The sequence below is a fragment of the Neofelis nebulosa genome, chromosome 3 (assembly GCF_028018385.1).
Source record: "Neofelis nebulosa isolate mNeoNeb1 chromosome 3, mNeoNeb1.pri, whole genome shotgun sequence".
NCBI lineage: Eukaryota > Metazoa > Chordata > Mammalia > Carnivora > Felidae > Neofelis > Neofelis nebulosa.
The window spans coordinates 110,425,810-110,441,740 of record NC_080784.1 but is presented as its reverse complement, the minus strand read 5'-3'; the positions used below and the strand labels follow the sequence as shown (position 1 = coordinate 110,441,740).

Genomic DNA, 15,931 nt, shown 5'->3' with positions numbered 1-15,931 from the left:
CTATGGCCCAGCATGTGTTGGGTGTTGAAGGACAGGTTTGAGAATTTAGCATTTTCCCACACAACGAGGGAGAATAGCAACCACTGGACACCTCCAGAACCCCTGGATGCCTCACGATAGCACATATATGATCTGTGTTCTGTATGAGTTAGAGAGATATTTAGAGAAATGATAAAATTCATTAGGCCTATGGATCTTTGGAACTGTTAGCAGATTCCTTCTCTTTCTTATCATAATACAGTATGAGTCCACAGATGAAAATTACCAAGTGTAGACCAAATGGAGTAGAATATTAATTGAAAGCTTTAATAATTCTTTTATAGTTATTTTACAGCCCACTCCTTTTATTTTTAATGTTAATTTATTTTTGAGAGAGAGAGAGAAAGCATGAGCAGGGGAGGGGCAGAGAGAGAGGGGGCAGGGGATCCTCAGTGGGCTCTGTGCTGACAGCAGAGAGCACGATGTGGGGCTCGAAATCACAAACCATGAGATGATGACCTGAGCCAAAGTCAACTGATCAAGCCACCCAGGTGCCCCGAAGTCAGCCCATTCCTAAAATAAAATCTTCCTGGGTGGGGGTGGTCATTAATGTTTTTGTTGTATGTCCAGTCCACATCTTTCACTTGTATCCTTGTGCAGATTTATCCCTGACCATGTTTTAAACATAAGCTTTAATTTTTTGACTGAGATCTGAGGCCATTAGCTGCTGATTTGTTGTTGTTATTTGTCTGTCTTATCAAAGTAACTGTCTGCCCTCTTTATTTCTGTTAGCGTTGTCAGATGAAATATCTTAAACAAAAACAGTTATTTAAAGGAAAGCTTTGTATCCTCTACTTACTAATCGTTTAAGATTACCTGAAGGCTTTTTAAAAACTGGGCTGTTGATGATGCTGATTACGAAATATATTGGCCTTTCATAAAATTAACTGCTGCATTTTGATTTATAGGATCTGCAAATGTGGGTAAATGGTGCTAATGAACATGGCTTTGTCCTGGTGTCTTTCGGAGCTGGTGTCAAGTATCTTTCAGAAGACATTGCTAACAAACTGGCTGGAGCTCTGGGGAGATTGCCCCAAAAAGTGATTTGGAGGTAAGGTAATAGCATCAATTGTTTCTTCACTGTGTATTTTTGTTATCCCCTTGCTTAACTTTCAGGGCCCTGTTAACCAAGCTAGCACATTGGTTCCCCAGCAAGATTAGCGGGAGCTTCTCCTAACTTTTCATTTTTGTTTCTTAGTGTATTGAAATCTAGCGACTAATCTATAAAACTCTGTGATGGATAAAGAAAGAGACATCAAGCCTTGGAGCATAGAAAGAAAATATGATGCAGGGGCGCCTGGGTGGCTCAGGGGGTTAAGTGTCCGACTCCATTTTGGTTCAGGTCACCATCTCACAGTTTGTGAGAGTGAGCCCCCCACTGGGCTCTGTGCTGACAGCGTGGAGCCTGCTTGGAATTCTCTCTCCTCCCCATCTCTCTGCCTCTCTCTCTTTCTCTCTCTCTCTCTCTCTCAAATTAAATTTTTAAAACATTAAAAAATCTTTAAGAAAAAAAGAAAATATAAGGCAGAATGATTTATCCTTGTGTCAGATGCATTTTTTTTATGTTACCCTAAGCTTTATATCCTTATTTACCCTTCTATTAGTGTCATTTAAAAAGTTGTTTTAATTACATGCATTTCTATATACTTTCTACATACCTGCAAATCAGTGTTGGAATGAGGTAGAAAATGATCGATGAATGCATAAATAGGCAAAATATTTCATGGAACCTTTTGTCCTCTATAAATGCTTTTTATTTCTTTAACCCCCCCCCCCAAATATAAGCCTTAAAACCGCAATAACTTGCCAGTTAATGCTGGTTAAAACAGATCCTTAGATTACCCCACTTCCCAACAAGTGTCTGTGTCAGTCCACCATGTAAAAATCCCACGTGAACACTATTTACCATGTATTTATTTAGTACCTGCCAGTGCCGCTGGGCTCTGGGGATACAGCAGTGAACATCACCCCCCCAGGTCTCAAGCTGTTACAAGTAGGGTCTGAGTAATATGTCTTTTTCCTTTATAACAATGGTGTAAGGATTAGCTCCCACTTTTCCTGCCTGAGCTATGAAATGGATACATATTTTATTCCAACTGTTTAGGACTTCTTCCTTTGGATGCCAGATCTATTGCGTTTCCTCTAAGGGCTTAACCCAGAAAGCACCCTTCTGCTTCATTTAGGACAGTTTGTGTCTGCTCAGTTCAGACTCGTGTCGTTCTCTCAGTTGTGAAGTATGTTCATGGTTTATCTTTCATAGATCAAGGCACTAAATGACTTAATTATAAACTCTGCCCCACGGAGTGCCTGTCACTGGGGCCAAGCTGGAGAAGAGTGCTTTCTGGTTTCTTTCAATTCTCACACCTTCCGTAGGCTCCACGTGTCAAAGATCGGAGCTATAGACTGCTTAGTGGTGGCCCTCCCAGCTTTTTCATGTTTCTCTTTCTGGGTTCTGCTGGAGAGTGACTTTCTAGCCCAGGTTTATTTATGTGCTTCTCACCTCCAGCCCCCATCTCTGTGATGGGGTGAGAAGAGCCGAAAGATAATAGATCTCAGGATGAGAGTGTTTTTTATTTCTCTCACAATCAATGAAAATGTGAAAAAGAAACATAATTAAAATTTTGTTGTTAGTAAAGCCTGGTTTCCTTCTTAAGATAGCAATAAAAGATCATTTAACATTTATTTTAAATCTAATAATTTAAGCACAGAGTCCATACCAAGAGTAAAGTTCGGTTTTTGAAAGATTCATTGTCTGATGTACATTTTAGGTTTTCTGGAACCAAACCAAAGAATCTAGGAAACAACACTAAGCTCATAGAATGGTTGCCACAAAATGACTTGCTTGGTAAGTCAGTGACACGTGGGTACTTACTTGGCATTTAGATTTTAACTGAGTAAATGTGATTTTTGTATTTGAGCAGTTTATACAATATGTGTGTAGTTTATGGTAGAGTCACTAGAATGCCTAGTATCTCATGTTAGATTTCAAACCACCAAGTCAGATCTTTCTTTGTTGGAAAATGATTTGTAAAATATAGTCATTTTATGTCTGTAAATTAAGGTTTTTAGACCAGTCACCAATTTTAATTTTCTGGAAAATATGCTTAATAAGGTATATAAACCAGCAGTGGATAAAGTTGTACCTGATTAGACTGATCAGCTAAAGGTGGTAAAATTAAAACAGTGAAAATGTAGATTTGTGTTATAATTGTATTACAGATGTATCTGACTAACCTGAGAAATTCAAAGTTACTCATATGTTTGAAACTAAAAAGAAGGTCAAGAAAACATTTAATTCATCTTATCTTTATTTGTTTCATCTGTTCATTTCCCCTTAAGTCATCAGACATTTTTGAAACACACATTTATTTATTTAATTATTTATTTATTTGAATTCTGATCCTTAACTAAAAATTAAAATAACAGTTATATGAATTTATTTTAAGATATTTGATCGAAGAAATTTAACTCATTTTGTTGTCTTCAATAAGCATTGATAGTAAAACCGTAAAGTAATTTCATTAATTTCTAGCAAAACATGATGCTGTCTTAACCTTTAAGATATTAAGGAAATTATAAAAATATTATTGATTTGGCAATATTGACATCATTTGTTCAACAATACTAAATTCTAACAGCTATATATGCTGCTTTAAATTTTAAATTACATTATTAAAAATAGGCTTTGAAAAGTGTTTTTTAGAAGCTAAAATGGCCATCCTAAAAACCAGCAAATTGAATTTTGCAACTAAAAAACAGTGAGGAATTTTCTTTATATAATTCCTTTTCATCTAGTTCTTCATATATGTTATTCTATAAATGACAAAATTGAATAAGAAACAGGGCAATTTACCTTCTTAATATTTGTATTTTTTTTATGTCTTTACTATTATGACTTCAGACTCCATAGAAGGTAGGAAGAAGCAGAGAATTTACATAAGATAACCTGGACTATCAGCTGTTTCAGTGCAACAGTGTGATGCTGCTCTCTGGGAACATTGAAACTGTTAGCATGGTTTTCTTCTGAGAGCCTCTACGGCAAGGTGTAGCTACTCAGTGGTGCACACCCAATGGCCCTCCTTAAGTTCAGAGCTCTTCTGTGTTCCTCAGAACCTCAGTTCTCTGCCTTTGCCAAGATCAGTGTCCTTTTTTATCATTAGACATGACTTTATGAGTCCACTGTTGGCTTCTAACAATGATCAGAAGATTCCTCCAGGATGAGAAGTAGGAACCCAACCATTATCTTTCCCCTTTCTTCCTTCCATACTATCCCTTGCCCTCCACACACCAGCACTGTCTTATTTTTCACTGCTGGGCTTGGTGGTAAGGTTTTGTTCAGAGAAAAGGTTTTGCTGCAAAAAAAAAAAAGTTTGAAATGCACTGAGAGAGCAGATCCATTAGGTGGGCTGAGTTGAGAAGCCACTTGTAGGCAAAGGTGACACTGAGTAATTCTAATAGACATGGAGTGGGAGAGTCCCTGCACCCTACTGAGACCAAGGTTCTACATACCATTTTATACCTGGTGTGTGTATATTTAAAAGACTTATATTTCTGCAAGCTGTAATTCCTTTCTGGCCATAGCATACATTGCCTAAGTGCAATGTTTCCTTGTCCTACACTTATACAGGGTTTTCAGTTTCAGTACCTTTTATGAAATATTGGCTGCTCACGAGGGGATCTGTGTTTTGAAATACCTCATTAATTTTGATAAATTGTCTTCTTTTATCCCCTTGACAACTCGATGTTACATGATGTTCCATCTCTTACAACTAATTTTTATGTGTCAGTCCCTACTTGTTTATATACCTAAACTGTGAAATTGGACCCTAAAATTGTGAAGCCAGAAGCTGACATGACTTGAATGTTGTAAATACTTTGTACCAAACAGTGTTCCTCCTTGGATAAGCACATAAACTCTTCCTGAACTTTAGGAATCTAGCCCCACATTTTGACATATTTTTTTTGTTTTCTTACAAAATGTGTTTTACTTTAAGATAAATGCCTGGGGATCCAGAAGTGGATGTCTGTTTGTAGCAGAATGTGGTTGCACCCTGGTATTTTTGGCATTTCTTGCTTTTGTTGACTTCCTATTTAGTATTGGCCTTTTAAATAGATGTTGCTAGCCAGTTGATATTTATGTTTGAGGGAAAGTTGTAATATGTTCTAAAAAGCTATAGATTTTAAATTTATAAATTTAAAAATGACTCTTAATTGATATATACAAATCAATTCACTATTTATATAACAAGTGTTTTAATTGATATAGGGCAGGAATCAGTGAAATTATGCCTTTAAAAATTCTGTATCTAAAATATATATATTTAGTATAGTGTTGACTTTTAAGAGATTTCTGGAAAATCTCTTTTTTAGAGTAACATACAATACCCTAAGTTGTTTTCTTTTTTAATCCTTCTTTAGGGCATTCCAATATTAAAGCCTTCCTGAGCCATGGTGGTTTGAATAGTATTTTTGAAACTATGTATCATGGTGTACCTGTGGTGGGAATCCCACTCTTTGGAGACCACTATGATACTATGACCCGGGTCCAGGCAAAAGGCATGGGGATATTGCTAGAATGGAAGACAGTTACTGAAGGAGAGCTATATGAAGCACTGGTGAAAGTTATCAATAATCCCAGGTGAGTTTACAATGAACATGAAAGCAGATGAAATATATATACCATAGCATATTGTCAATAACCAGTTATTGCCAAGAAGTTGTCAATAAGCCAATTATAGGAATATCCTTTACATTCCTGTGTCTAAATCCTTGTGCATGTTTTCTATAATTTTAAAAATAAAAATGGCAAGTATATATATATATATATATATAGCCAGCCATGTATGACCTTGAATAATATTCTACCAGGATTTGCCAAATTGAGGCAGAAATTACAGTGGGAACAATCATCAGGTCCCTAAAATGTGTCAAATTTTATTTGTTCTTTGTCTCATTTTAATACTCGTAATATCTGCATATCACTGTTTTCACTATTCACATTGTAAAGATGAGGCACTTGAAACTCAGAGGGCTTAAGTAATTTGCCCATAGTTGCACTAAGCTATTAGAGTAGATATTTGAACCAGGAATGTCTGATTCCAAAGCTGGTGCTCTTTGTATTGACTGGTGCTAGGTTTCCCTGGACTGAGTATCACTGAAACACAGAGATTTATTTACATAGTTGCAGAACTAGTCTGAATCTTTAGCTTTTTTAATTTTTATTTCTTGAATGTCCCCAGTTAACCACTGAGTTTCAAATAGTCTAGAGAGCTGGCCTGTGTAGTTTTAAAACAAAACAGTAGTTTTCCCTATTTTTTCATGACATTTAATTGATCTTGCATTTCAAATGGCAGTAATATTTGGAGGACAATAAGCTTTTTCTATTTTTACCTGGGGCATATGGCTTAACACTTGGATTGGGAAACATTGAGATGTTCTAAGAAACAACCAATAATAGGAAAAATTCTCTCATTTAAAATGATGCAGCTTTCATATAAAAGGCTGGGTTCAAGTGCACCGAGGTTCATTGTGCTGCCTTACATGGGCTCAGAGGCAGCCATCATGCTCTGACCTCCTAAAGCATCCAGTGTCTTGGTCGCAACTCTGGCATTTGGAGCAGTATGTTCTCTAAGACGTGGGGTGCTTGAATATGGGGATCCCTTTGTGTTTTATAGCTCTTCTTTTAAAGTTGAATGTTTTTCAAGTCATGATGTTTTTATGGAAAATGATATATGTCTTTCAGGACTTTTTAGAAAGGTTTGTAGAATGCAGCCCTAAAGCAGAGTTTATGGGGGGATAGTTACAGAGCTACTGAGACTGGATTTGTTCCACAGAAAAAAGCAAAAGGCTGGATTATCCACATACCGTCATTCTGTCAGTGTTCTTTGAGATATAAACAGGGCGACACTATAGTCGTAGGTCACATTGCAATGAAATCCCAGTTATGCAATCTTCATGTATCCATAAGTACTCTGATTTCAGAATATTGACTATTTTAGAGGGTATTTTCATTATACATATATACATACGTGCATATATATGTACTGCATGTAATGTTATATATGGCTTCATGGTGTTGTTTTTCAACTCCTTGTCCTCTGTTTAATAAGTATAATATTCTCACACCATCCCTTAAACTTATTTTAAATCAGAGGCAGAATTAAATTTTATTGCTAAAAAAAAAGGTATTGAGACAAAGTGCTGCATTTTTCTTCATCTCTCCCTTTTAGAATCTAATAAATGTACTCCTCTTCCTGGTTGAGATTCATTGGTTAATAGAATTTAAAAGCATATGGAGAGAAGAAGTGTATGTGGGCAAGAGGTGTGGCATAGTATAAAAAAGAGCTGGGGTTCAGAGACAGAAAAACTGGAATCTGAATCTCAACTTTATAATCATAATCAGGTTGCCTAGTCTTTCTAATTTTCATTTCCCTCTTTCAAATTTATTTTATTGCCTTAGCATAAGACAATGTGTTTAAAGCATTTACCACAGTGCTTGGCACATAGTAGGTACTTAATAAAGAAAAGTTGCTTTTATTATTTTCCTCATTTTAGAGTGAGAAGGTCTAAAATATATTGAACCTTGTATCTCCATGATCATTCTGTGTTCTCCCTCCACTCCATAGCTACCGTCAGAGGGCCCAGAAGCTTTCAGAAATCCACAAGGATCAACCTGGTCACCCTGTCAATCGGACTGTCTATTGGATAGATTACATTCTTCGTCACAATGGAGCCCATCACCTACGTGCCGCTGTCCATCAAATCTCTTTCTGTCAGTATTTTTTACTGGATATTGCCTTTGTGCTTTTGCTTGGTGCTGCCTTGTTCTATTTCTTCTTGTCCTGCGTGACAAAATTTATCTACAGAAAAATCAAAAGTTTGTGGTCTAGAAATAAGCATAGCACAGTTAATGGACATTACCATAATGGAATCCTCAATGGCAAGTACAAAAGAAATGGCCATATTAAACATGAAAAGAAGGTGAAATGAGCCAACAGCCTACATGATAGTAACCAACCTGTTCAGTCACTGGATTTTTACTGCTATAATTTAGTCTAACAACTACTAAAAGTAAAATGTCAGTAAACAATTCTAACACTCCCTTATTGGATCTTACTAACAGAATTCTGTGGAATTAAGATGGCTGTAAAAAGCACAAACCTAAAATGCAAAAATGTATTTTATTTGAATACTGATATAGAGAGTTTGGGCACTGAACCTTTTAGAAGCCTTAATTATTTAAATCAATTAAGTGACCATGTCAGACCTTAGTTTTGAATCTTGATATGTGTGTGTCCCAGAAGAGGAATTGTTTCTTTTCTCTTAAAAAGATTTGTTTGTGTGTATGTGTGTATGGGTGTATGTTTCCTAATTAAGGGAATTTTTAGCTGGCTCCTTGATATATTTGTTGAAGGTACAACACATTCAAGAATGAAATAGAAAGACAGGATCCAAATGTTTCTTTTCTAGAATTTAATATATGTGAACTCAGAACACTACCATGAAAGAACACTTTTCCCTCAAAACTGAATGCAGTAGGAGAAAATGAAAAGATAAATGGCACCTTTTTTGTACTTCTTGGTTCGTTTGTTTGTGATAGTTTTTTGTTTTGTTTTGCTTTTTATTTTTGTTTTCCTTTTCTTACAGACCGTGGGCACTTCTGGGGGAAAAATACATGCAATTAAGTACATGTATAAGTTGGTTGTCCCATTTTACTTTTATTTTCCCCTTACCAATAATTTGTCTCTAGAAGAATTTTATAGTCCTTTCTATTTCATTTTAGTGAATAACATTATGTTAAATGCATAATTCAGACAAAGCAACAAAGCTCTGACTTTTGTTCAAAGTACTGAAGATTATTGCTTTTATGGCATCTTTAAACAGGGCTGTTTGAATGTTTTTGTAACCGATGGCTTTTTTTATAATGTACCTTTTGAATGTTCAGGTGTTAAGATTTCCAAAGTTTTAACTTTAAAAAACGATCTTCTTCATCCCTTTTGTTGTCTGGGCCACACAATCTATATTTAACATAGGTGCCAACAGTTAATTAAGTGGAGCATTTACAGTTCTCTATACTGGTACCTACTTTGAGAAGTTTGAGATCTCGTTAACAAATCAAACTTTACATATTACGCAGAAGTGACGGAGAAATTGTATCACTTGTTTATGAAAATGAGTTTCTGTTTCCCTCTTCACTTCTTCACCACCCCACCTCACCCCACCTCAGTAGTGTTTTCCAGTCATTGTGGCTGACATGGAACAGTGACAGTATTCATTTGAGGATAGGGATGCAAGTCACACACATAAAATCAGGACCTCCTGGCTGACCATTCACTAGTTGGCAACTATGAGTTTATTCCATGTCATTCTGTTTACCTAGCATTTGCACTACACATGTTGAGTGTATGCTTTATTTATTCGTAGCTTGAAATCCCATGGCTGACAGCTGAGAGTAGAAATATACATTTACCTAATGACATTCACTAACATGGGAAGAGTTGTGAAAATTCTAGAATGCTGTAAATCCTTGTCATACACTATGACATACAACTTCATTGCACTCCCACCAGGAGCCACTCTCCTGTACTTAGAAATAATGTCACAAGTAGTTTTCTAATGTACAATGCAGACAAACGTACTGCTCTCTGAATACTTGAAGAAATGGTATTATACATATAAGCCTATTAGTTATACCTTTTCACAATCTTATCATTATGTTGCCGTTAAAAGGGAAAAAAGGCACAGGCGATGAATGGTGGGATGGCAACAGGCTTAGAGTGTATGAATGAGTTGATTTTACTTTTTTGGAATTGGATGAAGTTGACAGTAGGCACTCACTGGATGATTAAGCATAAATTAATCTCCACTGTGATAAAAACTTAATAAACATGATTTAAAAATAGAGAAATGTTGTTGGAATAAAATTTTTATTCAGATTTTATTTCACAATATTATGTATATCCATTATAAACATGTTTCTAAGACATGTCTCCCAACTTTTATATGTGTATATGCGTGTAAAAAACAGTATGTTACCTGTGGGAATATTTTTATTATTATTAAACAGAGGGATTTACCTTATAAGTACATCAACATGGATCTTAAAATGATCCCAGAATTAAAAATGTTAAGTGTAGGTATTTACTGATCACTGTTGTTGGTTTTTTGTTTTTTGTTTTTTTTCTAGAAAGCTTATTGTTAGCCAGTTTTTGGTAAATAGAGTGATTTTAAATTTTCCACATTTGGGCTAGATTCTCTAATAAAGTAAAGTTTTCAAGAAGGTATTTATTCATTTGTTATTTAAAAAGAGCCTCTGCAAATATTTTCATAGCTTGTCATCATCATATCAAATGCAAATGAGACATTGATCCATTTTTCCTCCAGAGCCATAACTTTTAATATCCCTCCACATAGACATAGGGGCAGAATTTGGATGCCCAGGATTGGAGGGAGCTAATGTTTGGGTGAAAGCAATGGTTTATGATTGAAGGTGAAGCTAGAATCTCTAGCTTCTTTCCCGGGAATATAGAAACCTTGTGTTACAATATGAAGACCTAGTCTCAGACTCCCAAGTACTGCATAGATCATTTTCTGGTAAGGTTTTGTCTGGTGTTTATCAGCTTAGGCTTGTTGGTACTGTCCTCAAAGAATCACCTCTGAATGTTATACAACCACACATTCACCCCCAACCCCTAGATTTTGATATACAGCACCCCTCTCCAACTGAGCTGGAATCCACCACACTGGGTCCTCAGATGACTGTCCTTCAAAAAAAGCCTACTCTTGATCTGAGATCTATCCCCGCCCTCCTCCTTCCCTGCTAAGTAGTGGTGAGACACTACAGAGTCAAAATGTAGCATTCTGGGTTTTTTTCCCCCACACATTTCCTGCTTCTGCCAAGACTACAAGAATGTTTGTGCTTGAATGGTCTGATAGATTCTAACCTGCCTCAGAGTCTTGTTTCCAGCTTTGCACTATAATTGGGTATATTAGACATTGTAATTAGATACTATGGAGCATAAAACATGCACTGAAATTAAAAGGAAAGAAGTTCACTTTATTGTGAAAACATTTTATGGGCTATTAATATTTATAAATGGTAAGTATCTCCTCTGAAATACACAACTGTAGTGAATTAAAGAATATATATTTATTCACTAGAAATTAGGAACTGCCATGGCAGAATGGCATTCATTCAACATTCAATGGATGCCCATCACACCCCAGACAATATCCCAGATACCAGGGGAATTTACAGATGAGAAGGTCAATCTCTCAAGATGCTCATGATCTAGTGGGAGAGATGGACACATAAGTAATTATAATGTAAAGTGCTGAGAGCTATAGCAAGTGTATATGCAGGGTACTGTGGCAGCACTGAGTTCAAGGTGACATTGAACTGCACGCTCACTACTTGTTTTGGGGTTGTTTGTAATCAACTCCCATGGCATTAATTGCTTAATCCAGAACACCCTCATAATTTTTTTTGGCAGATAGTTGTATATTGAACTCACGTCCTGATTGTCTGAGGGTCCTAACTTTGAAGGCTAACTCCAGGGGCGCCTGGGTGGCGCAGTCGGTTAAGCGTCCGACTTCAGCCAGGTCACGATCTCGCGGTCTGTGAGTTCGAGCCCCGCGTCGGGCTCTGGGCTGATGGCTCGGAGCCTGGAGCCTGTTTCCGATTCTGTGTCTCCCTCTCTCTCTGCCCCTCCCCCGTTCACGCTCTGTCTCTCTCTGTCCCAAAAATTAATAAAAAACGTTGAAAAAAAAATTTGAAGGCTAACTCCATCATTTACTAATCTTTAACTTTGGCATTTCTTATTTGTGTAATGATAATTACCTCATGGGCTTATCATGAATACACACTCACACACACACTCACTGTGTAATGGCCACTATACTAAATCTTTTAAACACATTGTGTGTAGGTATGTGTATGTGTTTAAAACATTTAGCATAGGGGCTCCTAGGTGGCTCAGTCAGTTAAACGTCCCACTCTTGGTTTTGGCTCAGGTCTTAATCTTGGGGTTTCTGGGTTCAGGCCCCGCATCAGATTCTGTGCCAACAGTACGGAGCCTGCTTGGGATTGTCTCCTCTTTCTCTCTCTCTCTGCTCCTTCCCCAGCTTGCTTTCTCTCTCAAAAATAAATAAATAAACTTAAAAATAAAATAAAACATTTAGCATAATGGCCGGTGTAAAATGAGCGCTCGAATCGGTGGTTGTTTGTCCTGGACACGTTGAAAAGACTAACCTCTGTCACAGTAGTGCGCTTTCAGTTTTTGAGAGTTGTTTGAAAAAACATGTTTCATTCATTCATTCACCAACCATTTACTGAGTCTTCATTCATCCGGTGGTGCCCTAGATGGTCACAATTGTCCTGTCTTCTCCCTGCATAGCCCAACTCCTCACCAAATCCCAAAATCCTGCTAAGATTGAAGGGACGCACCGTGAAAAAAAAATTTTTTTTTTTTAGTTTAAAAATGAGAGAAACAAAACAAGGTGACAAAAGTATTTCAAATACAATTCACTCATCTGTTTTATTGAAAGTATAATCCATTCATTTTCACTTTTGCTTCTAAGTAATTCAGCTGGTTTGTAAATATAAAATCACATTAGAAAATGCTTATTTATAACTGGTTTAATCCAAAACTTTGCAATAGAAAAATTTCAAATTTATATAACAAAGTTTAAGAATTATATGAATTCTATCAGTGAAAATTCCCAAAATATGCATTAAGGAGCTTTTATCCTCCTTATTTCTGAAAGGATAAGATTTTTAGCCAGCGTTTAAAAAATACTTTCATGCAAAAATGTCAGTGAAATTTGTAGATGTCAGCAAAACTATTTTTCTAATGAATTTCAGTTATAAATGCCTCAGAAATCCATGCAATTAAAATACTCAGATTGTCATTTTTCTACAAATTCTGCAAACTGTTTCAAGCTCCCTAACACTTGGGTGTTTGAGTTGTTAAGGTGGGGCCAGGGGAAGGATGGCGTGGATGCTCTTATTTTTCAAAATATAGAAACTAAAAGGCATACAATAATTATATTATGGAAATTTTTTACTTTTGGGTAAATAAGATATAATTTAAGAGTGAATTCATATAGTCCACAGGATTACTGATAATATGCTTAGTTTATGTAATAAAACCTGCAGAGTTTTTTCAACAGAGCACTATGTAATCCAAGTTGACTGAAAAATAAGAACTACGTGTAAAATTATGTTATTCAAATAAAACAATTATAATTGTGTAAATCTACTCCAAGAAGTCTAACACCAACATTAACTATCTCAGGTATTCCAAAGCATTTTCATTTATTAAATAATAAAACCTGAAGTCCTCACTGAACTTTATACAACTACACATATTTTATTGCTCTGTTGGTTTCTATCTACAATTAGTTTTTACTCATTTAGTAACCTATTTTGTGAAGTGATTATTCCTTATTACAGAGGCAGAATTAGCTTGGCTTTAATACAGTATTCACACTTTTAAAAGGTAATTTCTACTAAGCAATGGGTTCTTAGTCCTAATACTAAGATCAATTTTCCATTTAGGTCAGAAATAAGTAAAAGATGATGTAACCATGAACAACTTGCTATTGAGATTTTAGATAGATAATTTTGCTATTGAAGGATCTGTTACTCTTTTACTTACCACGGTGCTGCATTAAAATGTCAAATATCTAATGTTTGAAAGGAAGAATTTTTTAAATTTATGCTAATTTTAATTTAGTTACCCTTATGAAATTTTGGCTGAAGTCCATGAGTATAACTTTTAGCAGAAAATCAGAAGTTTTGAGTATAAATACATGAAGTAAATTGCAGGTAATGTTAAATTTCATTAATGATGATGTGTGGTGTTCTATAGCTTGTTGAGTGCATTTTGTTTACAAATCAAAGGGACTGGCAGTTAGAGACCAGGTGTCTAGAAAAGCCCAAGGCTATGATAGTCATGAAAATCATCAGTTCTGCTTCTGATCTTGATTCTGCCCTTTGGATATAACAAGAAGTTCAACTTTTGAGTAAGCAGACAGTTCTAGAGTGCTTAAAATGCCAGTGTATGGGGCACCTGAGTGGGTCAGTCAGTTAAGCATCTGACTCTTGATTTCACCTTAGGTCATGATCTCAAGGTTCATGAAATCAAGCCCTGCACTGGGCTGTGTGCTGACATCATGGAACCTCCTGCTTGAAATTCTCTCTCTCCCTCTGTCTCTGCCCCTCCCCAACTTGTGCACGAGCTCTCTCTCTCAAAATAAATAAACATTTTTTTTAATGCCAGTGTGAAAAAAATTAGTTAAGTTTGGCCAATAGAAAAAAAGGCAAATGTATATACCAAAGTTTTAAAAACATATAAATATATAATGTTAATAGTCTCTTTCGCATGTGTGTGCATGTATATAGTTAGCATTTAAATTATACTAAACAATGAACTCAAACCAAATATTCCTTCTCTATTTTTTTAAGAAGGGTAGTATTATGGGGGCGCCTAGGTGGCTCAGCCAGTTAAGCATCTGGCTTTGGCTCAGGTCATGGTCTCACAGTTGGTGAGTTTGAGCCCCGTGTCAGGCTCTGTGCTGTTAGCTCAGAGCCTGGGGCCTGCTATGGATTCTGTGTCTCTCTCTGCCCCTTCCTCTCTCACACTCTGTCTCTCAAAAATAAATAAACATTAAAAAAAACTTTTTTAAAAAAGGAGGGCAATATTATAGACTTAAAGTCTATTTCAAGAAACAAAAATTTCTTTGAAACTGAATAGAGTTCAAAAGAACTAGCAAGTTTTAACAACTAGTTTAAAACATTTCTTGCTAAAATATTGTGAAAGTAAAGTGAAATTGTCATAAAATCAAGCCATTCCTCTGAATATCTTCTTCTTTCTGGAACTTTCATCTTCTTATTTACTCTGGAAGAAAAATATTTTGAGATTTAGAAGTTTAAGTTACATTTAGATTCTAGTTATGAATTAGATTTTCTCTTACGATTTCAGCTGACACATGACAGTTTCCCATTGAGGGGGGGTCTCAAAAAGATGAAAGCAAGAAACATTTATTCAGGTACCTCTGATAAATATAGATCCAAGAGAGTGGATAAGTCGATTTTACCGTTTGTGAAAACACAATTAACTTTGAGTATGTCAGTCTCTAGTTCCAGATTTCATACTACATACGGTACAAGCTGCTTTCCTCCCTGACCTGGTCTCCCCCACCTACTCACCTCCAAGCTTTCGGTTTCCTCTCCTGGATTTTCCACTGTTCAGTGTTTTTTGAGCTGCCTTACCATTTCCAGGTGCATGGTGCATAGAGTGTGCTAACGTATCTACTGATGCTTTTGTTTTTTAACAGACTATGGAAACACAATTGGAAGTTCAAGGATCCCAAATTACAGAAGGCTAAATCGAGAAAATGTCCAGCTGTGTTAAAATCTCTTTTGTCTACTCTAATTGAATGCCTTTTAGGATGTAAGCCCCATCAAAAACAATGAATATACAGATGGTGCCTCCTTAGGGGTGTGGGGAGGAAGGCTGTGGCTGGATGAGCACTGCACCCCCTCAGGGCACTGCCGGGCCCTTTGGCTTTGGAACCCCATGAACTGGTCTGTTCACATAGTGATCTCTAAACTGTCAAGTCACGCATACCCCTGCTTAACCCCCACTTGATTAGTCAAAATTCTTAAACAACTGGTGTGTACAAAGAGAGACCTTATCTTCTCCAGTGGAAGCCTGCCTCTTACATTCACTATTGGTGCTCCTAAAAGGATCTGCACCAGGATGTATTTCATCTCTGATTCTCTTGATGCTCATTTAGTAATGTTCCTATCTCTGATATTAACAGAAGATGCTGGAACTGCATCCAGCTGTCTGGTAGGGCCAAAGAAAGGCCCAGGACTGCTACATGG

At 36.4% G+C, this 15,931-nt stretch overlaps 1 protein-coding gene across 2 annotated transcripts in view; it reads left to right on the top strand.

The window, feature by feature from the left end:
- Positions 1–10,322, top strand: part of UGT8 (UDP glycosyltransferase 8) — an 87,176-nt gene extending 76,854 nt beyond the window's left edge. For both annotated transcript variants that reach the window (XM_058721531.1, XM_058721532.1), the window contains exons 3-6: positions 948–1,090; positions 2,808–2,884; positions 5,458–5,677; positions 7,665–10,322. In XM_058721531.1, the coding sequence (XP_058577514.1) occupies positions 948–1,090; positions 2,808–2,884; positions 5,458–5,677; positions 7,665–8,028 (804 nt within the window). In that variant the 3' untranslated portion in view covers positions 8,029–10,322. The remainder of the gene's footprint in view (positions 1–947; positions 1,091–2,807; positions 2,885–5,457; positions 5,678–7,664) is intronic.
- The last annotated feature ends 5,609 nt before the right edge of the window (positions 10,323–15,931 follow it).